Source organism: Rhinoderma darwinii, chromosome 6 (assembly GCF_050947455.1).
Source record: "Rhinoderma darwinii isolate aRhiDar2 chromosome 6, aRhiDar2.hap1, whole genome shotgun sequence".
NCBI lineage: Eukaryota > Metazoa > Chordata > Amphibia > Anura > Rhinodermatidae > Rhinoderma > Rhinoderma darwinii.
Window position 1 is genome coordinate 6,449,580 of NC_134692.1, and position 27,244 is coordinate 6,476,823.

The window sequence follows — 27,244 nt, forward strand, 5'->3', positions numbered from 1 at the left end:
TTCCATTAAGACTCGCCGATTAGACGCCAGTGATAATAACTTCCCCCAATATGCATCTCTTCTATGTACGTCAAACCAAAGAAGAAAAAAAGGTCACGACCATGTCATTGAAAAAATACAAAAAATCCTTTATTAATGTTACTTAAACACATACAATAAGACAGAATAAAATAAACCTCGCAGGGTAAGAAATGGAACCAGAACGCTGAAGCAGCGGAACAACCAGGTGGTAAAACAGTAGCAGGATCGCCCAAGATGCTACAGCGCATGCATAGTAGAAAAAGTCTGACAAATTTGCACAGATTGGTACAGAATATAATCAAAGTATGAACAAGTATCAGTACATTGAAAACCCACATTCATAAAACAGTATACATGGCAGTATGGCAATAACTGGGAGCTCAAGACCGGGGGTCCGCTGCTGACCCGACGCGCGTTTCGCAGATGCTTCGTCAGGCCCTGTATAAGTAACATTAATAAAGGTCTTTTTTTGAATGACATGGTCGTGACCTTTTTTCCTTCTTTGGTTTGATCTATTAGTCACTAGGACCACAGCAAAAAATTTGGGGCTGTCACTCGGTTTGCTTAAATCTTCTATGTACGTGTCAAATCCATTCCATATGCAGTGTTCTTGACGATTCATATAACTGGAGGTGATACTTCACGTGATTTATGTGATCTCACAATTAACGACAACCTGATAATACAAATATTAAAGTGTCCAGAAGTCAGGCAGAGAAATTCACACCTAGAAAAATCAAGCAGGTAACCGATCATTCTCAATTTTTTTCTACTGCGGCTTCACTATTGGTTGCAGTTAGTGCCAAACTTTTAAAAAATGACCTCAATTTATCTTAAAATTTGTCTCCTGAGCTCAGTAGAATATTGAAATAAACACAAGAGGAGTCAATGATGTCACTAAGGCCCATAATTACGGGCACGGACAGCCGCGGACGGCTGCAAACTGTCACCCGCATTTGCGGGTTATGCTCCCATTATAAAGTATAGGAGAATGGCCTGTAAATTAAAAAAATAGGACATGTCCTATTTTTTGCGAATTATTTTTACGACCCGGACACTTACCCATAAATATATGGGAAGGTGTCAGTGGGCCATAGAAGTTAGGGGGGCGCCTCACAGTTTGAGGCGCACTAGTCTAAACATATTTACCTTTAACGCCTTTTATGTTTGTTTTCTTTTTAATCTTAATAGATTCCGAATATAAATATAATTTTAAATATCTTTATAGCGGTTCGAGCTTAATTTTTCTGGTGCGCTGCTAGACATTGGCCTACATTTACCGGTACTGGTGTATTTTATGCCAGTCAAGGTGAAGATTTGCACCAAATTTATGAAAAGGCATGCGTCTTTTGATAAATTTTACACATTTTTACCTCTTAGACGTAACCACTATTCTCGTCAATTTTAAAATTTGACAAGTGAGGAGCAAAGTTACAAAATATTGCAAAATCTCATTTGACTCAAAATTATGGATTGATCGTTGTGGACCATAGAGTTAAATGAAAAAAAATCATGTCTGCCTGTAGGAGGGGGTTACTGTAAGTTGCACTGCATAATAAAAGACTAGAAGTTAAATAATAATCACCTGAAATTCCACCTGCTCCAGTGCAATGGCCCTGTACTCTACCGCTCCGGGCCCAGAAACTCCTGCAGTGCTCATGTGCCGTCCACCAGCCAAGTGCCGCTGCTGCCAATCGCTGGGCTCAATGATCATGTGCCACACCAGGCAGCATCACAGCTGTGGCCATCGGCACATGACTATTGAATGACGTGTGACTGGTGCAGGAGCTTCCAGGACCGGAACAGCAAAGAACGGGGCCGCTGCACAGGTGCTGGGGACATTTCAGTTGCTGAGTACCTGATAGGTTATTGTTTTCTCCTATCCCCTGCTCTAATAAAGATAACCCCTTAATAATAAATGAGCTAGTGAAGCAGCTATTATATATAAAATCCAAGGACGCATGAATTACTTCATTTAAAAAGAAGAGATGAGCCAATCGATTCTACGCTAATCAAATTTGTTCCGAATTTCCCAACGTTTCGCATTGTAGAGAATCTGAAACTTCTCCCCCCACAAATCTCTCAAAATGACGGCCGCCATGTTGTAGTTCAGAAAAAGACAAGAAGACATAGAAGAAGGATGACATAACCTCGGGTGACGGCTCGACGGGCTTGCCCATAATGCCTTGCAGGCAGTGCTTCCTTTAGCACAGTCAATCATGAGGGGTACAGTTGTGAGTCACTGATGGCTCATTTGATGACAGTTATATGAGTCATAGGCCCTATAAATAGCTCAACCAGGAAATGCTGCTTCTTTGTGGGGAGACAGAGAGGAAAGGGAGGACGTCAGACAGAGAGTGAGAGATTGTAAAATACAGGTAGATAGTGGATTAGTGTCACAGAGTGTGTTTCATAGTGAGGAGAAGAGAATAGAGTGTTAGATTTACAATAATTTGATAGAGATAGATTTTAGAGGGAGATAGGAGTCAGTCAGTGTCTGTGTGTTAGTTAGACAGGCAGCCATTGCTGTTAGTGAGTGCTGCTGCAACTATACAATTGTTACGTTAATTTGTGAATCACCAATCTTCATCACATCATTCACAAATCTTCTTCAATAATATTAATCCTGGCGCTGAAAGCGTGCCGCTGCCTTCTGAAATAGACATCACGGAAGTGACGTCACTCATTGTTTTACACATATCTAATAGTGCCACCAAAAATTGGCGTATTGTTCTGCATCAACCAGTTATACAGCATTGGTATACATCAGTCTGTGTCCAAGTGACAATTTTTTCCCATTAATAGATTTAAAATAAAAAATCCTGCGCTGATACCCTGCTGCTACCTGACACCAAAAAGGATCATTTTTGGACTGTTTTATACTTTTAAAAAGCATTAAAAAAATCCGTCAGTGCAGTGTGTTTTAACAGGCTGTTTGTTACCAAGACTACCATCCATTTATTATCCCCATATATTTTGATGTCACTTTGACATTACTAATCCGATCTAAAGAGCTTGAAAGGGATTGGATACAGTTACTAGAAGACCTCGGAGTGCCATACACAAATTTTCAGGCCATTTGGGGCACTTTAGATTTGCAACAAATTTATTCAGACCGAATCGACTCTAACGGCCGGTTCGAATCGGACCCAAAACGAATTTCAGGAAACTCGCTTATCTCTTTTTAATAGCAAAAAATATATAAATAAATAGTAAACAATAAATAAATGTTAAAAATAATACATAAATAAATAAATAAATAAATATGCCGCCGGGATGGAAAAATATGAAATACACGAAGACAACAGCCCCTGGGTATTTCCATCCTGCCGTATGTGAGAAACACAGTACAAGTGCATTAATGAAACCTGGATTTCTTTTGTAGCGATATAAAAGGCAGGTGGTTAAGTGTTTGTTTGTTTCATCATTTAGAAGGTGGACCCGCTAGGGACCGTCAGGCTTGTCATGGCCTCGGATTAAAAATGTTCTATATCTATTTCTCCCCATTATTTGTTTTTCCTTAGAAACTGAGACATATTGTTCAATTAAACAGAATCTACAGCCTGCAAATGATGGCATCAGATCATTCACTTTTATGTCCCCGCCTGTTTGTTGACAATGTTTTCCGAGCACTTACAGCATCAAACACTTGTCGTACTCCACTCTCAGCCCATAGGGTAAACGTCTCTCTACTTTGCTCATTATGTCATAGATCTACGTCTTGTTTTATGATTAGTGTCATTGTTTTACAAAAATAATAAATATAACAATAAATACATAAGATAATACAATATTATTTATTATTATTATTATTACACAATGTATCTGCTCATATAACTAATATTGTTACAGGATACAATTCACATTTGTTAAAGGGGTATTCCAAGAAAAAACATTGATGATCTTTAGCATTGGTCATCAATGTGTGATCGGTGGGGGTCCGACCCCTGGGATCCGCATTAACAAATGTTTCTTGGCCCCTACAATGTTTATCCGGTCAGAGTGGCACATTGGATAGAGCGTCTTTGCTTGGTTCTACAGCTCAGCCACAATGAAGTGAATGTGGCAGACTACCAGGCAATGCCACATATACCAACAAGGTACCTGGATAAACATTGAAGGGGCCGCAGCTCTCTAGAGTGTTCCTTCATTCATCATTTCGTGGGGGTCCCTGTAATCGGACTCCAACCAATTTCACATTGATAACCAATATTTTTTCCCGGAATAACCCTTTAAGGGGTTATCACTGTTTAGGGGTAAATAAACAACATCTACATTGGTATTTCCATTTCTGTGCTCCGTCAAGTGCAGGTTCCGTTGTACGACTCATTGACTTTAATGGGTTCCGTCGGTGTGTCTGTGGTTTTACCATAAACAATAGCGAAGGATGTTGCGCTATTGTTTTCAGGATTTTTTGACTGGATCTATGATGGGGGCCCCTAACGAAGCGTCCAATGCAGATGTGAACAAGGCCTTAGATGTTGGGCCCCTGGAATGACATCTTCCGGTGAACCCAAAATGTTTCAGTCTGACACTGTCTGCATACCAAGCCTTATTTGATAATGGAGAGATAATGAAATGCACCACAGACAGCACATGTAGACTCTCATCCTATTCCTCTCCTGTCCCAAAACAAAACATTGCAAATTTTTGTATTTTCAATATTTTAGCCAGAAGGAAAAACATAAAAAAAAAAAAATCTACTTCTCTTTTTTGTATCCTGTAGATGGCACTAGAGAGACAGTTTGCTATGTTCTGGAGGAAAGTTATTTAGTGCATTGCTCTAAAAACTCCATACTAGCTGGATGTCCGCAAGGAGAATCAGTAACTCCCGAGAGGCAGTGGTAAGAAAGAGGAGACAAGTGTGAACATAGCCCTGCTATATCAGCCGTAAATACTGGATGCCAGTCTTCTATATATTCCTGTACAATGTCAACACCCTGGAGACAGATTGGAGATTTTTTTTTTCTTCTGCCTACATTGTGTCCAGCAAACATTAGCATCAAGGGTGAATGTCTGAAGTAAAAAAGACTTAAGAAAAATTGTCAGGGGATTCAGTTTAGTGAGAAGAAAATGACTGGCGAATATTTGCCAATAATGCCGCGGCTCGTGTTGGTGTCAATAGCCGGCAGCGTTATCATTGACCTTGCTTGTGTGCTTACACCACCGCTTGTCAATTGCCTCTTTGTTTGTTCATCTCTAGAATCTGATGTAGCCGACTTTGATGGCAGAAGCTCCCTCCTGTACAGGTTCAATCAGAAACTGATGACCACATTTAAAGATGTCATTTCCCTGAAGTTCAAGAGCATGCAGAGTGACGGAGTATTATTTCACGGAGAAGGACAGCGTGGGGATTATATTACTCTGGAGCTACAGAAAGGAAAATTGTCTCTCTACATTAACCTGGGTATGGACTTTTTTTTCCCAATTAATCTCTGAAAATTGCTATTGCAGCTTTATTTTTTAGATTTAGCATATAATTTACGCCATACTGATCCGTGAAACTTGGCGTCCTCTACGGGGCGGAGAATATTCACTTTGGATGTAAACGGGGATCAGAAAATCAGGGATCGTCTTCATACTTTCTAGAAAATGCTCATACTGAAGACCAGTCTGTTCCTATCATTAGTATTGAATTTAGTCTAGTAATAATTCCACTTAAATACAAGATTCATAATGCACAGTTGAAAAAATTAAAGGGGTTTTCCAGTTTTATGTAAAAAAAAAAAAGCTTAAAGATTATGTCAACATTTAAAAGCAGGTCTTTTTATGTAAAGTATGTGATTTGTCATCTGAAACATTTTACTAATATCACTTATTTAGTTTTAGTGCTGCAGCTTCTATGTATTCACTATTTATAGAAGCTGCATAACTCCGCTGTAAGCTGAATCCGTCAGTCAGCCGAACTGACGGTTCGGCTGACAGCGTCTCCTGTGTGACTCTGAGGGTATGGTCACACGGCTTATTTTCAGCCATTTTTCGGGCTGTAAACGCCCTGAAAAATAGCGGAAAATACGGAAGCTGGACACCCCAAACATCTGCCCAATGATTTCAATGGGAAAAAATGGCGTTTCCTTCCGGTGGGGCGTTTTTTATGTTTAAAAAAACGTAGCGTAAAAAAACACGGCCCGTAAAAAGAAGTGCATGCCACATTGTGTCAATAGAAAAACAGCTCCAAAAACAGCCGCAAAAAAATGCATAAAAAAACGCTTGATGCTTAAAAAACGGCTGAAAACCGGATCTTTTTTTCCTTGAGAAGCTCCATATTTTACAGCAGTTTTTTGTTTAGCGTGTGAACATAGCCTAACACATAGGATATCCATAAGGGTATGTTCACACACAAACTCAAAAACGTCTGAAAATACGGAGCTATTTTCAAGGGAAAAAGCTCTGGATTTTTAGACGTTTTTTAAGCCACTCACAATTTTTGCGGCGTTTTTCGCTTCGTTTTTTTACGGTTGTTTTTGGAGCTGTTTTCAATAGAGTCTATGAAAAACAGCTCCAAAAACGTCCCAAGAAGTGACATGCACTTCTTTTTCGTGGCCGTTTTTTTACGCGTCCATTTCTCATAACAGCTGCGTAAAAAAACGGCCCGTCAGAACAGAACACCATTTTTCCCATTGAAATAAATGGGCAGATGTTTGGAGGCGTTCTGCTTCCGATTTTTCGGACGTTTTTCAGCCACTTACGGCCGAAAATAGGCCGTGTGCACATACCCTAGTACCGATCACATCTAAGTTCATCAACTTACATTTTATCGGTATTAGGGTTAGATTGTGTCACCCCATTCGTCAGTCCAGCTGACTGACGGATTCGGCTTATAGTGGATACATAGAAGTTGCAACACTAAAACTAAATACATCTTAATTAGTTTCAGGTTTAGGATGACAAAACACCATTCATTCAAAATAATGGCACCCAGGTCTACATAGTCTTTAGTTATTGTATAAATGAAAAGCTTAAAAACTTTCTAAAAAACTTAGAGGTAAATTTACAATATTAAGACTGGTGTTTCATGCGCCAGTCTTAAACTGAGGCGTGCTGGGGCAAGATGTGCCAGACTTATTAAGAGGTGCACTCCTACCCAGCTATGAGCAATTGAAGTTTGGAGTCAGAAATGACACCAATTTCTTGCGCGTTATAGTAAATCTGTCGTTCTGTTGAGGCCCCGCCCCTGCCCAATTTTTTCTTCACTTTTGAAAAGTAGCAAGTGGTGTAAATAGTTACAAATTATTAGTTGCAATTTATAGCGCAAATATGGAATGCGCTACTATTTGTGATTTGTCTACTCTATTAAAATGCCGTAAATGCTTTAATAAATTCTCCACTTAAATTTATTCAAATATATTATTTTCAAGCTATTTATTTTCTGTCAGTGAATGAGAACATTCTTGTTCAGGGCATGGCCAGACGTTACGGAATTGCAGTGGAATTCTCCAGCGGCCGTTTTGCGCATTTGTTTCTATACATTTTTAGGCAAGTTAGTTCAGACGTTGCGGAAAACTCCGCTGCGGACCATAGGCTGCGGTGCAGAATTTTCCCTCCCAGCATGCACTGTCTGTTGCGGAGAAGAAGCGGATCTTCACTGCGGATTTCAGCCTTTGCAATGAAAAGACTGTGCATGCTGCGGAGTGTAAATTCTGCACTGTTATTTTCCACAACATCGGATGTAAGTTCCCTAAAAAGCCATAGAAACAAAAGGAAAACAAGGCTGCTGCAGATTTCCACTGCGGCCTGTTCGCAGCGGAATTGCGTCCCGTCTGTACGTGCTCTAAGGCTTTGACAGGTAGAAGCAGATCCAGGCACTTCACTTGTGCGGGATTATTATTGGTTAATATAGCATGAGCGTCAATGGAGCAGGAAGGAGCATGTGCAGGGAGGGGGAGAATAAAGCGTGTTCTGGACATTGCCTGTGGCACAAGGGGGTGAAGCAGGACCTGGATCCCACAAGACGAGCTGTGGGAGAAATTATGCTATTTGTATTTGACTCGAAAATAGGATTCAGGTGAGTTACAAAGCAGAATGAAGACAAAGGGGCAAAATGACCACTGGTAAAGGAAACCGCCAGCATAAGCCCCTCCAATGCTGCACCTTAAAATGAAATAAAGACGAAGTCATCCAGGACGGATCCTGTTCTCTTGGCGGCCAGGACTGGTGCAAGTCACACATATGTCTATAATGCCCAATGCTCCTTTACGTAGATGTGCTGGAGGGGCTCCAACTATCCTAGACATGTTTATAAATGTCCCAGTTACCCAGACCCCATAGACACAGTAACTACACCGCCCAGCAATCCCTGCTGTGGTATTATGTGGGTATTGCCTGGCACTATTACATAGGCACCATATAGCAGTTTTTATATGGCCACTTCATGGCAGCAGCGTTTGATCCAGCAGTGTCATGGTTAACCACACAAAGTTAATTATTATATTTTATTTTTTTTAAATTTACCTCCTGAATTGGAGAGGGGACATTGCTCTGGGATTTCATGTCTGCTAACGACACGGAGAGCGGAAATGTGTTCATAAATCCTGTGCTCTAATGAGTGAAATGTCACAAGTAATTAGCTCAGACATTGGTTGAGGCCCCAGTTGAAATACATCTGTTACGTTCATGTATTCCAGACTCTCATCATAAACACTGAACCTTTAAATGTCAGGAATTACCCATCAAATTCTGCAGGAGAGGAAAATCTGTTCTGTATTTCACTTCCTTTTCTTCTATCTTTAATACAACATGAGCCGGCGTTGTGTGCGGTGATATCAATATGTCCGAGCCAATTACTCATCTCATTAGAATCAGGATTTCCACTTTTAAATGGTGATATATATTCAGTTGCCAGAGTCGGTGTTGTATTTGGTAGGGGATCATCATTAGATTTCCTAATATGGGACAAATATTATGGGTGTAAAGGTGATACGGTATTAAAAGGGTTTTCCACTTTCTGTCAACTGATGACCTATCCACAGGATGGGTCATCAGTATATGATCGGTGTGCGTCCGACACCCGGACCCCGCACCGATCCGCCACTCCGGCTGCCTCCGTGCACCGGATGTTTGGAACGGGATGCAGTAGTTGGAGCCGGAAGCAGATGGGTCCGACCAATAGCGGCTGTTCAGCAGATCTGCTCCTATTCACTTGAATACTGCAGCTCGGCCGCTATTCTTTGACCGGAGCCATCTGCTTCCGGCAATATCGTCCGGTGCCCGGAGGCAGCCGGAGTGGCGGATCAGTGCGGGGTCTGGGTGTCGGACCCACACCGATCATATATTGATGACCTATCCTGTGGATAGATCATCAGTTGTCAGAACGTGGAAAACCCCTTTCACCACAAGGAAAACATAGAAATCCCCATACATAGAAGTCCCCATACATAGAAGTCCCCATATAAAGAAGTCCCCATATAAAGAAGTCCCCATACATAGAAGTCCCCATACATAGAAGTCCCCATACATAGAAGTCCCCATACATAGAAGTCCCCATATAAAGAAGCCCCATACATAGAAGTCCCCATACATAGAAGTCCCCATACATAGAAGTCCCCATATAAAGAAGTCCCCATACATAGAAGTATTCATATAAAGAAGTTCCCATACATAGAAGTCCCTATATAAAGAAGTCCCCATACATAGAAGTATTCATATAAAGAAGTCCCCATACATAGAAGTCCCTATATAAAGAAGTCCCCATATAAAGAAGTCCCCATACATAGAAGTCTCCATACATAGAAGTCCCCATACATAGAAGTCCCCATACATTGAATTCCCCATATAAAGAAGCCCCCATACATAGAATTCCCCATACATATAAGTCCCCATATAAAGAAGTCCCCATACATAGAAGTATTCATATAAAGAAGTCCCCATACATAGAAGTATTCATATAAAGAAGTCCCCATACATAGAAGTATTCATATAAAGAAGTCCCCATACATAGAAGTCCCTATATAAAGAAGTCCCCATACATAGAAGTCCCCATATAAAGAAGTCCCCATATAAAGAAGTCCCCATATAAAGAAGTCCCCATACATAGAAGTCCCCATACATAGAAGTCTCCATACATAGAAGTCCCCATACATTGAATTCCCCATATAAAGAAGCCCCCATACATAGAAGTCCCCATACATAGAAGTATTCATATAAAGAAGTTCCCATACATAGAAGTCCCTATATAAAGAAGTCCCCATACATAGAAGTATTCATATAAAGAAGTCCCCATACATAGAAGTATTCATATAAAGAAGTCCCCATACATAGAAGTCCCTATATAAAGAAGTCCCCATACATAGAAGTCCCTATATAAAGAAGTCCCCATATAAAGAAGTCCCCATACATATGTCAATCTGCATGCTATTTAAATATCCTTTTTCTGTATCCTTCCACAAGAAACGTATAACATTGCTTATCCTTATCGTCTTGATTCATGAATAGAATACAAATCAACAGTGAGGACTGACACAAAGGCATAGAATCAGAATAAAGTTAGCTTGAAGAATGTGATATAATAGACATACATACCATATTGGCAGCCAAGGCACGGTCTATGAGGTTTCGTACAAGAGGAAGCCCTGGTTCAGGTTAGACCCCCTCCCCCTCCCTGATGAGCAGTCATGACTTTCTCCACAGTATTAGCCAAGTAAAAGGAAGGAACGGCACAAACTGTCCTACGATACTTATTGCGGAGTACTGCCTATAGGTGGGGAATGATATGTGCATATACCAGTAGGGGGCACCATCTCAATAATTGCAGTCCCCCCCCCCCCCTAATTGTCAACGTGACAACATATTGAATTCCCGGATGTATTGGAAATATCTGAGATTAGGGGGCCACAATTCAACCATTAAGGGGACAGATCGGATCGATAATGTTAAGGATAACAATAAACCATGTCAGTACATTTAATATGTTCATAAATATAGATCTATAAGCATCAATAAATCCTGGAGTGACGCTTGAGTGCGAGTCTTCAGGTGATGAGTCCTTACAGTCTCTACGGACAGAAGAAAAAAAGAAAATATTCACATTTTTTTTATTTATATCCACGCTGGATGGTAGAACAATGTAGAATGTACAGGACGTTTAATCCCATATCTTGTTTATTGCCTACTAATTTACCAGCATAAAGATAAGCTGAGAACCCCCAACACCTTAGGGGCAAACCATCAAATGACCTCAAACGACCTAATTTAACCCCTTAATAACCGTGCACCGTCTTTTGACGCCAGGCGGTGCAGGTGCTTCGTCTACAGAATTGGCTGATGAGCGCTCCTGCTGTAACTTACAGCTCCTGGTCTTAGAGCAGCCTGGTAAATACATCTGGGGTCTGAAAATATTCGGACCCCAGCTGCTTAAACCTTTGATCGCTGTGATCCGTGACCGCGACATGATCAAAGGGAACTCCCCTCACTGATCGCATCACCGGAAACCCGGTGACGTGATCAAAGACCGGGGGATCCCTCTGCAGTCAGCCCTGGGGACCTAGATAGGACCCCAGGGCTGTGTGTTCAGTTTTCCTGCTGTTAGGGCACACTATGTGATGTCATTCTGTGATGTCATTATGTGATGTCATTATGTGATATCATTATGTGATGTCATTATGTGATGTCATTATGTGATGTCATTGTCGCCATGTGATGTCATAGTGACACAGTGTAATGTATTAGTATACAGTAGTATGTCAATACATTATAAGTAAAAAATAGAGTTGTAAATAAAGTTATCCCTTAATGGGATTTTAAAAAAAAACTATAATTTTTTTTTTTTTAAAAAGTCCCCCAAAAAAGTCATTATTTTGCATCAAATATATTTTATTGCCCCTACATTAACTAAAAACAGAAATCCTCCACATATTAGGTATCTAGACAACTGTAATAACCTGGAGAATTAATCGAACAGGTTATTTAGCATGAAACGTGAATGGAATAAACAAGAAAAACAATGCAGAGAATCGCTTTTTCCTATATCTACGGCGTAAAAATAATTATTTTTCTACCCCCAAATCGCAAAAAAAGAAAATACAATCACTCCCGCAAAAAAAAAAAAGGCCTCACACGGCCGAGTCGATGAAAAAATAAAAAAAGTTATGGCTGCTGAACGGCAGAGAGGTAAAAACGGAAAAATGTTAGCTGGTCATTAAGGCCTTTTCAGGCCGGGCATTAAGGGGTTCAAGTCCACATTGTGGTGTCAGTGTGCCTAAACGATCAATCCACTCCAGTTCCTTTAGTTTTAATAAGCAACTCCGCCCCCCCCCTACTTAAAACCGTTACATGGTAAATTATGCCGAATTTCAGCGGGCGTTCGGTACGCCCTGCTCCCGAGAAGTGTTTTCACACCGGTAGATCCGAGCGTTTCTGTCTGATGGTGAACCTGCGGTTGTTAATACGTGTCCTGAGATCCAACGTGGTCTCGCCCACGGACCAACAACCACAGGGGCACTGTAGCAAATATATAGCAAAAAATGAGTGACAAGTTAAGTAATGCCGTATGTTAAACTTCCTACTGGAGGAACGATGTACAAAACTATCCACATATCATCAAGTAGCAATTAATTAATTAACAGGGAAAACAACCTTATGTGACCGGTCCCAGATAAGACTGAGAATCCTTCTCCAGACATTTCTCATCAGCTCCGACTAGTCTGTTGCGTACATTTTTAACACATCTATATGAGAGCAATGGAGGAACTTGAAGTTCCGGTACATTGTTCAGGTAATTGCCCATAATGGGCCCATGTTTTTGTATTATGGTTGTAACCAAATTACTATGTTCCGTATAAGAAGTTATAAATGGAGTCCTGTCAAAACTTTTGATGTCCCCAATAAGGATTGTCGGTCCAAGGTACATAGTCGATCCTGATGTTTAAGGGTGAGTCCCTTTGGAAAACTAGATATTTACATGTAGTGTATATTTTATAAATCTTGATGCACTTTATTTATGTCAATGAGTGGATTGGAGAAACAAAATTGTACTCTTAGCACTGTATATATTTTTGTATTCTGTATTTTATGTCTCAATATGTTTATTACACTAATTGAAACTGGCACCTTTTATATACCTGCCTCAAATCACTGTTTGTATTGCTTGAGAGGTTCCATTGAGTAAAATGAAATGCTGCAAGGTGAATAAAGTCCAACTCTTCCACTGAACTTGTTGGTGCGCTGCCAGTGCTTGCTTTCTATATACCGTTTTGAATACTGGATTGGTATTCAAGAAAGCACTGCTTTCTTGAGCTGTTTATGTCTAGATAGATAGATAGATAGATAGATAGATAGATAGATAGATAGATAGATAGATAGATAGATAGATAGATAGATAGATAGATAGATAGATAGATAGATAGATAGATAGATAGATAGATAGATAGATATGAGATAGATAGATAGATAGATAGATAGATAGATAGATAGATAGATAGATAGATAGATAGATATGAGATAGATAGATAGATAGATAGATAGATAGATAGATAGATAGATAGATAGATAGATAGATAGATAGATAGATAGATAGATAGATAGATAGATAGATAGATAGATGGATAGATAGATAGATAGATAGATAGATAGATAGATAGATAGATGGATAGATAGATGGATAGATAGATAGATAGATAGATAGATAGATAGATAGATAGATAGATAGATAGATAGATAGATAGATAGATAGATAGATAGATAGATAGATATGAGATAGATAGATAGATAGATAGATAGATAGATAGATAGATAGATAGATAGATAGATAGATAGATAGATAGATAGATAGATAGATATGAGATAGATAGATAGATAGATAGATAGATAGATGATAGATAGATGGATAGATAGATAGATAGATAGATAGATAGATAGATAGATAGATAGATAGATAGATAGATAGATAGATAGATAGATAGATAGATAGATATGAGATAGATAGATAGATATGAGATAGATAGATAGATAGATAGATAGATAGATAGATAGATAGATAGATAGATAGATAGATAGATAGATAGATAGATAGATAGATAGATGATAGATAGATAGATAGATAGATAGATAGATAGATAGATAGATAGATAGATAGATAGATAGATAGATAGATAGATAGATAATCCTAGTTAATTCTTTATGCCATCCATAAAGTTGTTCTTTTTCCCTGTTGCTATTAATGGCTTTGGTCATGTGACCCTGTATATACTTTCCAGGTGATGCTAAGCTTCGTTTCGGTAACACTCACACGGTGGTGACGTTGGGGAGTCTCCTGGATGACCAGCAGTGGCATTCTGTTCTAATAGATCGGTTCAACAAACAAGTCAATTTTACGGTGGATAAATATACCCAACATTTCCGCACCAAGGGAGAGTCTGATGATTTGGACATAGATTATGAGGTGTGTACATCCATTTTATATTTAATTTACCTGTAATATTTTTAGTCAATGTCCAACTATTAACACCATGAGGTCCACCCTGTGACGATTCATTTCCTATTGTGTCTTTGTAACGTACTATAATATATATATATACACACTCAGTATACGGTATATGCTTCACATTAATTGCAAGGATAAACTTACTAAGCAATGGAACAATTATGTATCATGTGCAATTACTTTTTACGTATTTGAATTGACATTATGATTTTTAGGACATTTTATGAAGTTTATGACACAATTCCACTTTTGGGTTATTTTGTAATATTTCAGGATGACCATAAAATGTATATTTCTCTATGTTATGACTTTCCTCATATATTTAGAACATTTTTTGCTGCTTCTTTAATTTTTATACTTTTTTTTTTGTCGTTATCTGAGGCACCTATAAGCTGCACGGTATCATTTTATATTCTGGATATTATCTGTAATTCAGCCTAAGGTCATTAATATTTTGTTTATACCCATAAATTTCTAATTCAATTGTGTGACGAACCAAACCCACCGAACATTATGGCGACCGTTAAATATTTTACAGCACTTGACGGGTGATAAAGTAGCCAGAGATCAGCAAAACTGTTGCTATTTATTAGGCAATTAGAATTATTGCAACACAATAAGAGCTGAAATCTTTGGAACAGCCAAATTGTGCAGCGAGGGGAGAGATGGAAATCAAGTTTAATTAGTAATTGCGACTCTTTAGGATATATGATTATAGACATTAGATGTGACAAACCATATTTATCATTGCCTTCCAAATTACACCTTTCGGGGATTTGATATAAATATATTATCGGCTAATTACCTTACAAAGTATAATAATGTTGCAATTGTAATGTATTAATGTTACAATGTATTTTTATTTACTATTTATATTTATTCATTTTTTTAAATATTTTTTAGCATTTTTCTTCTTTCATTTAAGTACTTTTTCTTTTGTTTTTGGCAGAAAAAAAATCTTACTGATCTTGTAGTCAGTCTGAGGTGGGGCCGGGCAATTATGACCTAAATCAAAGTCATGATTAATTGAACATGTTACCTCGATTACGATTATTGAACAATTATTTAGACCACACCTGTTTTACATGCTATGCCCCCTATTTGCATGCTACGCCATTGAATTAATATTTGTCCCCTGAGCCTGCTGTATGCTACTGTATATAATATACCCCCCTGACCCTGCCCCCACACAGTATATTGCCCCTCTAGTGCTCCCCACACAGTATAATGCCCCTATAGCTGCTTTCACACAGTATAATGCCCCTATAGCTGCCCCCACACAGTATAATGCCCCATAGCTGCCCCCACACAGTATAATACCCCATAGCTGCCCCCACACAGTATAATGCCCCATAGCTGCCCCCACACAGTATAATGCCCCATAGCTGCCCCCACACAGTATAATGCCCCCATAGCTGCCCCCACACAGTATAATGCCCCTATAGCTGCTTTCACACAGTATAATGTCCCCATAGCTGCCCCCACACAGTATAATACTCCATAGCTGCCCCCACACAGTATAATGCCCCCATAACTGCCTCCACGCAGTATAATGCCCCCATAGCTGCCTCCACACAGTATAATACCCCCATAACTGCCCCCACACAGTATAATGCCCCCATAACTGCCTCCACGCAGTATAATGCCCCCATAGCTGCCTCCACACAGTATAATACCCCCATAACTGCCCCCACACAGTATAATGCCCCCATAGCTGCCCCCACACAGTATAATGCCCCATAGCTGCCCCCACACAGTATAATGTCCCCATAGCTGCCCCCACACAGTATAATACCCCCATAACTGCCCCCACACAGTAAAATGCCCCCATAACTGCCTCCACGCAGTGTAATGCCCCCATAGCTGCCTCCACACAGTATAATACCCCCATAACTGCCCCCACACAGTATAATGCCCCCATAGCTGCCCCCACACAGTATAATGCCCCATAGCTGCCCCCACACAGTATAATGTCCCCATAGCTGCCCCCACACAGTATAATGCCCCATAGCTGCCCCCACACAGTATAATGTCTCCATAGCCGCCTCCACAAAGTATAATGCCCCATAGCTGCCCCCACACAGTATAATGCCCCCATAGCTGCCGCCATAGCTGCACCCCACACAGTATGAAGTCCCCCATAGCTGCCCCCACGCTGTATAATGCCCCCCCCCCCCCACTGCAAATAGTGCCTGCTAAAAATAATAATACACATACTCACCTTACCCCATTCCAATGACGAGTGGAGGAGATCCCTCTGGTCTGTGCGGCACGGCGCAGACAGGCGCGATAACATCACTGCCTCGCGTCCAGCGATACATAGTGAATGGTAGAGCGGCGACCTTACAGCCCCTGCTCTACCTTTCGATTCAACTGTATCTGCGTCCTGAAGATGCAGATACAGTTTAAACCAGGAGAAAATAATTGCTAAAACCGAAATTTGCAAGATATGGTCGATTAATTGCGCTCAATTTCGATTATTTTTCGATGAATTGCCCAGCCCTCGTCTGAGGTGTCACTCTTGGAACCTGTACAGTGGTATTAGGAACCTTAGGCGCTATGTGTGCCACTATTCATAGAGCACCGTATTACAGGGGCATTCCGGTCTGAAGTACCTTGGGCCCACCAGAGAATGTGATTCTGAGGACCCAGTGTCCAGCTATACAGGACAAGGGCACCTCAAATCTTCATTGTATTCCCCGCTATAATGTTATCACTGCACACAGACCATATCGGCAGTAAGGGCTATCGGTCACTTATGCATTACCTCCCGTAAGGGTAAAAATAAAACTGTTATAGGTGTAATATAATATAATTTCAGAGCTTGGGGGCACCGGAGGATGCTCTGGTGGGCCAGTCTGACCCTGGGTACAGTAGTGGCCCTAGACTTCCATAGATGCCCTCTTATGCCTTGATCACACAGGGCAGACTTGCTGCAGGTTTTGCATGTATTTTTTGAGCACTGCGTTGGAAATTGCGCCAAAAAACACCCAAAATTGATTTCAATGGGAGATGGAGGAGTTTTTTTTCCTGCCTACAAAAAGCTCTGTGTGAACACACCCTATCGGGGCCGATTGCTCAAACGCTCAGAGGACTCTATATTTCTCTGGAGCGTTCCACCGTTTGCTGTGTTATAATCCGTCCTTAGGATGTTTGGAGTTTATAATGCATTACACTAATAACAAATCTACTCTCAGGATTGTGTTTCTGCTTTGACTTTTACAAGCTCCATAAAAGACATAAAATCTGTGAATTTTATTTAAAATGACCGCTGACCTTTGCACATTTCCATGGCATTAAAATAAATAATAATTTTCATCCTCGGGAGTGATATTACCCTGAAGAAAAGAAAACAGTCTGCGGGTGATAGAAAAACATTGTTGAATAGCATCGTAGTGTGAACTTTATCTTCCTCACGTAAGAAGGGAGCGACAGGGAGTAGAGGGAAATATTTTCACTACATTGTTACATATGGAATTTAAAGTTATTTTTTTTATTTTTTATTTATTATTATTATTATTATTATGTTCCCAACTCCCCCAAACACATGCATATATACTCAGGGGCGTAGCTATGAAGATGCAGAGGTAGCAGGGCCTTTTTACAGATTTTAAATTGGGGCCCAGGCTCTGGACGGTGGCTGCACTGATGTCTCATAACAGCCAGTGGCTGCACTAATCTCTGATGAAGGCTGAATTGATGTATAATGATGACTCTTGGCTGCACTGATGTCTCATAATGGCCGGTGGCTGTACTGATGTCTCATAATGGCCGGTGGCTGTACTGATGTCTCATAATGGCCGGTGGTTGTACTGATGTCTCATAATGGCCGGTGGCTGCACTGATGTCTCATAATGGCCGGTGGCTGTACTGATGTCTCATAATGGCCGGTGGCTGCACTGATGTCTCATAATGGCCGGTGGCTGCACTGATGTCTCATGATGGCCGGTGGCTGCACTGATGTCTCATGATGGCCGGTGGCTGCACTGATGTCTCATGATGGCCGGTGGCTGTACTGATGTCTCATAATGGCCGGTGGCTGCACTGATGTCTCATGATGGCCGGTGGCTGCACTGATGTCTCATGTTGGCCGGTGGCTTCACTGATGTTTCATGATGGCCGGTGGCTGCACTGATGTCTCATGATGGCCGGTGGCTGCACTGATGTCTCATGATGGCCGGTGGCTGCACGTATGTCTCATGATGGCCAGTGGCTGCACTGATGTCTCATGATGGCCGGTGGCTGCACTGATGTCTCATGTTGGCCGGTGGCTTCACTGATGTTTCATGATGGCCGGTGGCTGCACTGATGTCTCATGATGGCCGGTGGCTGCACTGATGTCTCATGATGGCCGGTGGCTGCACGTATGTCTCATGATGGCCAGTGGCTGCACTGATGTCTCATGATGGCCGGTGGCTGCACTGATGTCTCATGATGGCCGGTGGCTGCACTGATGTCTCATGATGGCCGGTGGCTGCACTGATGTCTCATGATGGCTGGTGGCTGCACTGATGTCTCATGATGGCCGGTGGCTGCACTGATGTCTCATGATGGCCGGTGGCTGCACTGATGTGTAATGATGGCCGGTGGCTGCACTGATGTGTAATGATGGCTGGTGGCTGCACTGATGTCTCATGATGGCCGGTGGCTGCACTGATGTGTAATGATGGCCGGTGGCTGCAATGATGTGTAATGATGGCCAGTGGCTGCACTGATGTGTAATGTTGGCCGTTGGCTGCACTGATGTATAATGATGACCGGTGGCTGCACTAATGTCTCATAATGGCCGGTGGCTGCACTAATGTCTCATAATGGCCGGTGGCTGCACTTATGTGTAATGATGGCCGGTGGCTGCACTGATGCGTAATGATGGCCAGTCACTGAAGTGATGGGTAATGATGGCCGGTGGCTGCACTGATGTCTCATAATGGCCGGTGGCTGCACTAATGTCTCATGATGGCCGGTGGCTGCACTTATGTGTAATGATGGCCGGTGGCTGCACTGATGCGTAATGATGGCCAGTCGCTGAAGTGATGGGTAATGATGGCCGGTGGCTGCACTGATGTGTAATGATGGCCGGTGGCTGCACTGATGTCTATCGGTTAACTCTATAGTAGACCAATGATGGCCGATATTTGGCCTTTTTCACCTTTAATTATTACTGATGTATTTTTTTATTTAGGTAATGTAATAATACGTCACATTTATACAGCTGTTAATTAATGCAATGTCTCTATCGGTATTGGACGATCAATCTCTTATCATGTGATGAATATTTCATGGGCAGTCCGTTTCATTCACTGTAAATTCCGGTCTTTGTTGTATAATCTTCAGGTTTTAGTTCTTTTTTCTTGTTTTTTGGTTGTTATATAAAAAGAAAACTGAGCCAAGGTTTGATTTTCTTATTTCCCAAAGTTCAGCTTTGGAGGGATTCCAGTACCAGGAAAACCCGGAACATTTCTGAAGAGGAATTTTCATGGCTGCGTTGAAAACCTTTATTATAATGGAGTAAATATTATTGATTTGGCCAAGAGACGCAAACCTCAGATCTACATTGTGGTAAGAAACATTTCACTGTGTAATTACTTGACTTCCTTTGTACCGTTCACCTTTTAAAGGGCCAGTCTTTTAACAGCCGGTCTCCTCAATATGTATCATCATTTTTATAGGAACATTTTATTTTTTTTCTCTTACCTCTGCTGGTTTCTGTAAATTGAAATTGCTCTCTTCATAGCTGCTGAGTGGGGTCTTCCTGATGGGATCAAATGCCTCCTGCTGCATGACCCCTTACCACTCATATACTCCCATACACACACTTCAGGAAGAGATACTGCAGCTGCATCCCCCTCCTCCCCTCAATTCCTGTTGATTATTTGCTGATCATACCAGAGCATTTTACGGAGACTCAGGAGGTTGTGAACACTTCCAGAGAGCCTGCGGGCAGGGGAAGGGAAACTACGGGCTGCTGGAAAGAGTCAGTTTCTCGTAAAAACATTTATTAAAAACATTGATGCATTCACAGGAATTTCTAATTTACACCTAAACATACTATAGACTTTAAAGTAAAAAATAAAAATATGTTCAAAGAAAATGGCACAATATATACGCCACCAAAACCGCTGCAAAATGCTATGTGTGAAACCAGCCTTAAAGGAATCGTTGACCATGCTCTACAATCTACGGGCAGAGCGTTATAGAGCAGGAGGAGCTGAGCAGATTGATATAAAGTTTTGTCGGAAAATATTCAGTATAACTTTATTGATTTAACCCTTTCAGGACCAGAATAATTTCCGTTTTTATGCTTTTGTTTTTTCTCCCCGCCTTCAAAAAGTCATAACTTTTTTTGGTTTCATTGACACAGACATCTGAGGGCTTAATTTTTAGGGGACAAAATGTGCTTTCTGATGGTACTATTTAATATTATGTCTGATGTAGTGGAAAGGTGGAAAAAAATTCAGAATTGGGTGGAATTGGGGAAAAAACAGCAGTTGCGCCTTTTTCGTATGTGTTTCGTTTTTATGGTGCTTACTGTACGGTGAAAATGACACATTACCTTTATTCTTTGGGTCAGTACGATCACGGTAATACCACATTTATATAGTTTTTGTTATGTTTTAGTACCTTTAAAAAAATTTAAATGTTTGAAAAAAATAAAATAAAATTATTTTCATCACCATATTGTGACCCCCGTAACTTTTTTTTATATTTCTGTGTACTGAGCTGTGTAAGGCGTCTTTTTGTATAGGGAAAGATTCATTTTTATTGATACCATTTTAGGGAATGTTTGGCATTTCGATCACTTTTTACAAAAATGTTTGGGGGGAGTTGAAGTGGCAAAAAAAACCTTCGATTCGGCCATTTTGATCATTTTTCCCACTACGGCGTTCATCGTATTGGATAAATATTTGTATAGTTCAGGCATTTTTGGGAATGCGGAGATACCTAATGTGTTTATGTTTATTTTGGTTTATTTATTCTTCTATGTGAAATAGGGAAAGCGGGCTCATTTGAATTTTTATATATTTAGAAAAACTTTTTTTTACATTATTTTATTACTTTTTTTTAGACCCCCTCCCTAGGGGGCTTGAACTTACGATCATTACATTGCTTATGCCATAGACTGCAATATCATAATATTGCAGTCTATGTCAAAATCAGTGCATTGATTGCTATTGAAACCTGCCACAGGCAGAGCTCGATAGAAATATTCCTATAGCAGGCCTGGGAGCATTCACAAGGCTCCGTCTGCTATAGGAACACACCGGCTCCCTCGATCTCATCGAGCGGGAGCCGGTGACTGGCCCCAAATAGAAAGTGAATGTAAAAAAAAACCCACAGATGCCATTGGTCACATCTGACCACGGCATCTGAGGGGTTAAATGCTTGCGATCAGAGGTGTCTCTGATTGCAAGCAATGCCGCTGGGTCCCTGTTGTGTAACACAACACAGACTCGGCGGCTATGATGTGCGCTCTGCTTCTGAGTGGGCGCCATTTTTAAATAACCCTTTCCCGACGTAAATAGGCAGATTAGCGATGGGAAAGGGTTAAGTCCCTGCTCATTCTGGGGTTGAGTCCAGTGGGCGGTCTTCTACGGTGACATGTCAGTATTTACACTCCCACAGGGAAGGCTGTCAATCACTGAGTAGGACCGCCCACTGGACTCCTAAGCCCAGAATAGGCAGAGAGTTAAATCAAAACTTTACAAGTTATGCTGAATTTTTCCCCCCAAAGTTATATATCAATCTGCTCCGCTTCTCCTGCTCTGTACTATGCTGCCTGCAGATTGGATAGCTTGTTCAATGTGACAGGTTCCCTTTAAGGGGATTTTTCCAAATATCAGATGGCATGTTGAGCAGGACCATTTTTGGCGAGAGCTCAGACAATCAGCTTCTCTTTAATGTTTCTTCTATTTGTTTGCCAGTTTTATGCCTCCTACATTCAGAACAAAGTGGGCAAACACGGCGCTCGCGCTCCAGTCCCTTGTTTTCATGGTTGAATGAGAAACATCCCAGCTCCAGTTTTGTGAGGATAGAAATAATAAAAACATTCTCCCTCCACCTTGAGAATGCAATAAGCGCCATAAAGAACAATCATTTCCAGAGTCGGCTCCTTCCTACAGATCCCTGAATTATTCACAAGCGAATTCCGCACATCTGTCTGTGATTGTGAATACTGGGGGGAAAAACATCTGAAGACGTCTCCGTTTCATTCCTCTGCCTCCTTTAATCGCGTTTCAGCGTTGGCACATCTTCTGAGCCCCCAAGTGCCGTGCTCAGTGCCCACAAGTCATGCCAACTTTCCAAGCTATTCTTTTTTTTTTTTTTTTTTTTCCGGAAGTTGTAATTGAAAGTGACACAACTTAAAACTTTGAAGCAGCGAACTTCTCCACTTTTCGATTAACTGTAAAGATTGCCTGATCTCCTACTGTTTCTTAGATTGGCTGCCGTCCTACCGAACACAGACACATTTCTGTGCCACGTAGTGATAGGATGCCATACTGTATTCGCTTTCAGCTGCCGGGAATTATTTCTTTCCTGTAATAGGAAGCCGGTGCGTTTTACCTGGATCTGCCGCAGCGAGGACATTGTACTGCATTTATTGCTTGGTTTTCATGACCTTTAGTACTTGGATCTGTAGCTCCACATCTATTGTACATCAGCTTCTAGATTCAGTCTATAGGATTAAGACAAAAACATAAAAAACACCAGATACAAGTTTGAACTATTTCCCTAAAGTCAAGCAGCCACAGAGGAATATTTGTCCTTGAGTTGTCCTCTACTGTCAAAAGGATTAACTGGAGAATACTACCCAATATTACCCTGTTACTGCTCCTTATAAGCTTCAATCTGCTGTAATACGGCACCTATAGAAGTCTATGGGGACATGCTGGATCCTCGATATGTCTCCGATTTCAAACATAAGCAAACTAAGTTGCTTTTTTTTTCAGAGTTGCGCAGAATTTTACACAAACAAAGATTATATCATGCTACATTAGACCCAATATTAAGGCGGTATTTTCCACTTTAAGCATTGCTTCTAGCGGAGAATACCGTAGAAAGGCGCGCCATGCCTAGACTCTATATGGCAGCACATTCAAACCCTTCCAAATCCATAGCACAGAGACATAGGACTCCATGTATCCCTGTATGGGCTCCAATTTTTACAACGGTCCGAAGGTTGAATGCTGAATAAACAATAAATGTATTTTTCCATCTCTGTAGCCCCTTTGTTAAACACCTATATATTTCCTGAACATCGCTTATATATCAATGGAAAAAGACAAAAAATATTGATAAATAAAACCTAAGATGTCCCAACTCAAAATACGAATACCAGACAGAACAATTTGTCTAGAAAAATGTATCTTTAGTATTCCATGTAAAGTAGACATAGTAATACACCCCCAACAAATATACAAAAAATATAATAAAAAAACAATCAAAAAACAGCCTGGATAACGGTCCACCAGAGCCACAATAGCACAAAGATACAATACAACTGCAAAATGGTAATGGCTCATCCAACCGAGGTTCAATTCTAGAGAAAAGTCCTAATTTATGAGACCCACTCAATGTGCATAGTGCTCCTGTGCATCAATTACCTGTGGCTGGTAAAGTGGCAATGGGAGAGTTCACACCAGGAGATACCACCATGCACGAGCTGGAAATATAATTCCGAAGGCCCCATGCACATGACCGTAAATTTCATCCGTAATTCCTCCATATTTCATCCGTAGTCCATATACGAACCAATTCATTTCTATTGGCCACGGACTATTTTTACTAATGGGTGTCCGTGCTGAAAAAATGGACTCGGACGCTCCCATATAAGCAAATGGGCACTTCCATAAATACGGACGGCTACTGATGTGCATACGTAAACCGTCCGTATTTACGGAAACCTTGCTATGCAACTTGTTGATGACATCATTTGCAGCCTCCCTGTTTTTTTAAAGATCTGTATATACGGAACACTTACGGATGACTACGGATCCGAATTTACGGACAGTATAAATGAAAATACAGTCGTGTGCATGAGGCCGAAGTTTATGAGCTGCAATTGTTGCTATTTAAGGCCCCATGCACACGACCGTAAATTTCTTCCATCTGTAAATACTGTCCGTAAATACGGATCCGTAGTCATTTATAGTCATCCGTAAATCATCCGCATACACGGAACAGTGTCCGTAAATAGGGTCCGTAGTGCATCGACAATGCATCCGTATTTACAGATCCGCAAAAAGAAGACGAAAACCGCAAATTATATGCAACATCTGCAAACCTGGCGTCGCCAAGCAACGCTTCCGTAATTACAGAAGCGCCCATAGATTTCTATGGGGAGTCCATGCCGTAAATACAGACAAAATAAGGACATGTTCTATCATCTCTACGGCACAGAAACCCATCCGTAAAAATATGGAAAGGTGTCCGTAGCCCATAGAAATGAATGGCTCCGTAATTACAGATAAAAAATACGGACGCGTGCATGGAGCCTAACTAACTGCAAAAAATATTTTTGTACAATTTGATTCAACAGAGAAGTTCTGAGAATTTTTATTTTAGAGGAACATATTTTATTTTAGGGGAACCTCTTCTATAAAGACGCTCCGATAATTACACACTACAACATTACATGGGAGCATTGAATGACCTGATCACATGAATTTATTCTATTCGGCAGGAGCTATTTGTGAATTTTTCAAAAATTCTGCATGCGTTCCCTGGTTTTGCGATCCCTTGACCTACTTGTGCTCCTTGATCGCACGTCTAACAAACCAACGAGGGATTTTTAAGTAAAAGTAAAACGTATGTGCAGAAAGGATTCAACTCTCGTGAGTCCCTTTACCGCATTCTGTAACCTGAGTGAACACAATAAGTCAATTAAATTCAGTCGATCCATTAACAGGTGCAAATCATTTTGCATTATTTCTCATGAAGTTTTCCTTTTTCTTTTTTTATTCCTAGGGGAATATCACATTTTCCTGCTCGGAGCCCCATGTTGTTCCTGTGACCTTCATAAGCTCCAGCACAAGTTACCTGTTATTACCGGGCACAAAATACATGGACGACCTCTCCGTGAGTTTCCAGTTCCGCACATGGAATAGCGATGGTCTTCTGCTCTCTACTAAACTCTCCGGAGATTCTGGGGTTCTCATACTTCAGCTGTTTTCTGGAAAATTACTCTTAATGATTCAGAAGGAGATAGCGAATATCCAGCCCATAAGCACAGGTATTGTCTTCCAAGCCTGATTGTTGTGCCTGTTGTACCTATGGATTATCAGTTGTGGAGGATATCTCACTCCTGGAGGCTTGTGTGTAGTCCCCTTGGGCTGGACTTAATGCAGGCATTAAAGACCACCTTAAAATTTGGCTATTGAATGTAAACTTCCGAGAACGAAAACAGAAGAGCGTTGATGAATTGTCCTACAAAATCAAAATATGAGACACGTCATTAATAGCATTCATCTGTAACAATGTCTGTGAAACGCGCAACATAATAATGATGGTTAAAAGTTTAAATTTTAAAGAATAAACTGTAAGATCTATAGGAACTGTGTGGGTGGAGAGGATGGGGATGGGGGAGGGGATGAGAGTTTGAGGGTAAATGGATAATAGAAATTATATCTTAAATGGCATAACTAATTATTGAACAAGAAATAAAAAATTAGGTCCGCACACCACAGTGAATTCTGGCTGCCACGTCCTGTGTTGATCGGTGCTAGCGGACAAAAGATTTACATCGGAGGTAGGTGGGTATCCATAAGAATAGAAATGGGTCCGGCACACGATGCAGCTATATTTAAATTCTGCTTTATTGGTAACACATTTAAGACAAAATAAAATAAAATCCCGGGTGACGAAGGCTTATGCGTTTCGAACCTGTTGGTTCTTACTTATAGGGTAAGCCTTCTTCACCCGGGATTTTAGTTTATTTGAATTTTAACTGCATCGTGTGCCGGACCCATTTCTATTCTTGGAAATAATTATTGTTTGAAGCAAAATAATCCAATTTGTGTATCAACTCCATCCCAACTGAATCCAGAGTAACAAAGTGTTAGTAATACATAATTGGCATCCGTGGAGATATATATACAGATGTAGTCATCTTTATCTTGACTTTTAACGCATTAAATACACAATGGCAAGAAACTTTGACTTGACTTTTTCAATGGCATTTGTTGTGTGATATCTCGCTGTAGCAAGTTGTCAGAGTCAAGATAAAGATGGCTACATCTGTAGTAGACGTGCATATGTTTCACCTGCTTACAACCAGCATACCTGCAGTCAAAAGTAAAAGGCTGGATCCCTAGACTTCAATTAAGTTTTTATAAGGTCTCTGGGGCTCGACAATTTTGGCAAACTTAGAATGGGTGCATGTTTCCCAGTGGGCTATTTGTTATAATATGAATGTATAACGGCATTTGGTAATCCAATGTGTCAAGTTCCGGGGATCTCTCTGTTTCCAATAGAGATAAATTAATAGCCTAGTAGCTGCAATTTAGCTTCCTTTTAATTTTCTTACATATGATGGACACTTTACCTCTGTAGTCAGACCCAATAGGCATAACTTGGGCGAAACCGGTGTGTTCACGTGGCTAATTTTTGATATTTCACCACATACTGTTACCTAGAATAGACTATTTTGGAGAATTCCCACCAGATATGATACAAAGATTCAGCCTCACAATTACATCTCCAGCACATGGAACTCAAAGAAAATTTGATGTAGTTTAAGACGTGTATAGTACCATTATAGTAATTATCTTGTGTCTTAAAACATCGTGATAGTCAAAGCCTGTAGAACTC

At 40.7% G+C, this 27,244-nt stretch overlaps 1 protein-coding gene across 1 annotated transcript in view; it reads left to right on the forward strand.

The window, feature by feature from the left end:
* CNTNAP5 (contactin associated protein family member 5) overlaps nt 1–27,244 on the forward strand; it is a 393,202-nt gene that overhangs the window by 196,918 nt on the left and 169,040 nt on the right. The window contains exons 5-8 of the mRNA XM_075829064.1: nt 5,225–5,428; nt 14,211–14,395; nt 19,853–19,996; nt 25,403–25,667. Coding sequence (XP_075685179.1) covers nt 5,225–5,428; nt 14,211–14,395; nt 19,853–19,996; nt 25,403–25,667 — 798 coding nt within the window. The remainder of the gene's footprint in view (nt 1–5,224; nt 5,429–14,210; nt 14,396–19,852; nt 19,997–25,402; nt 25,668–27,244) is intronic.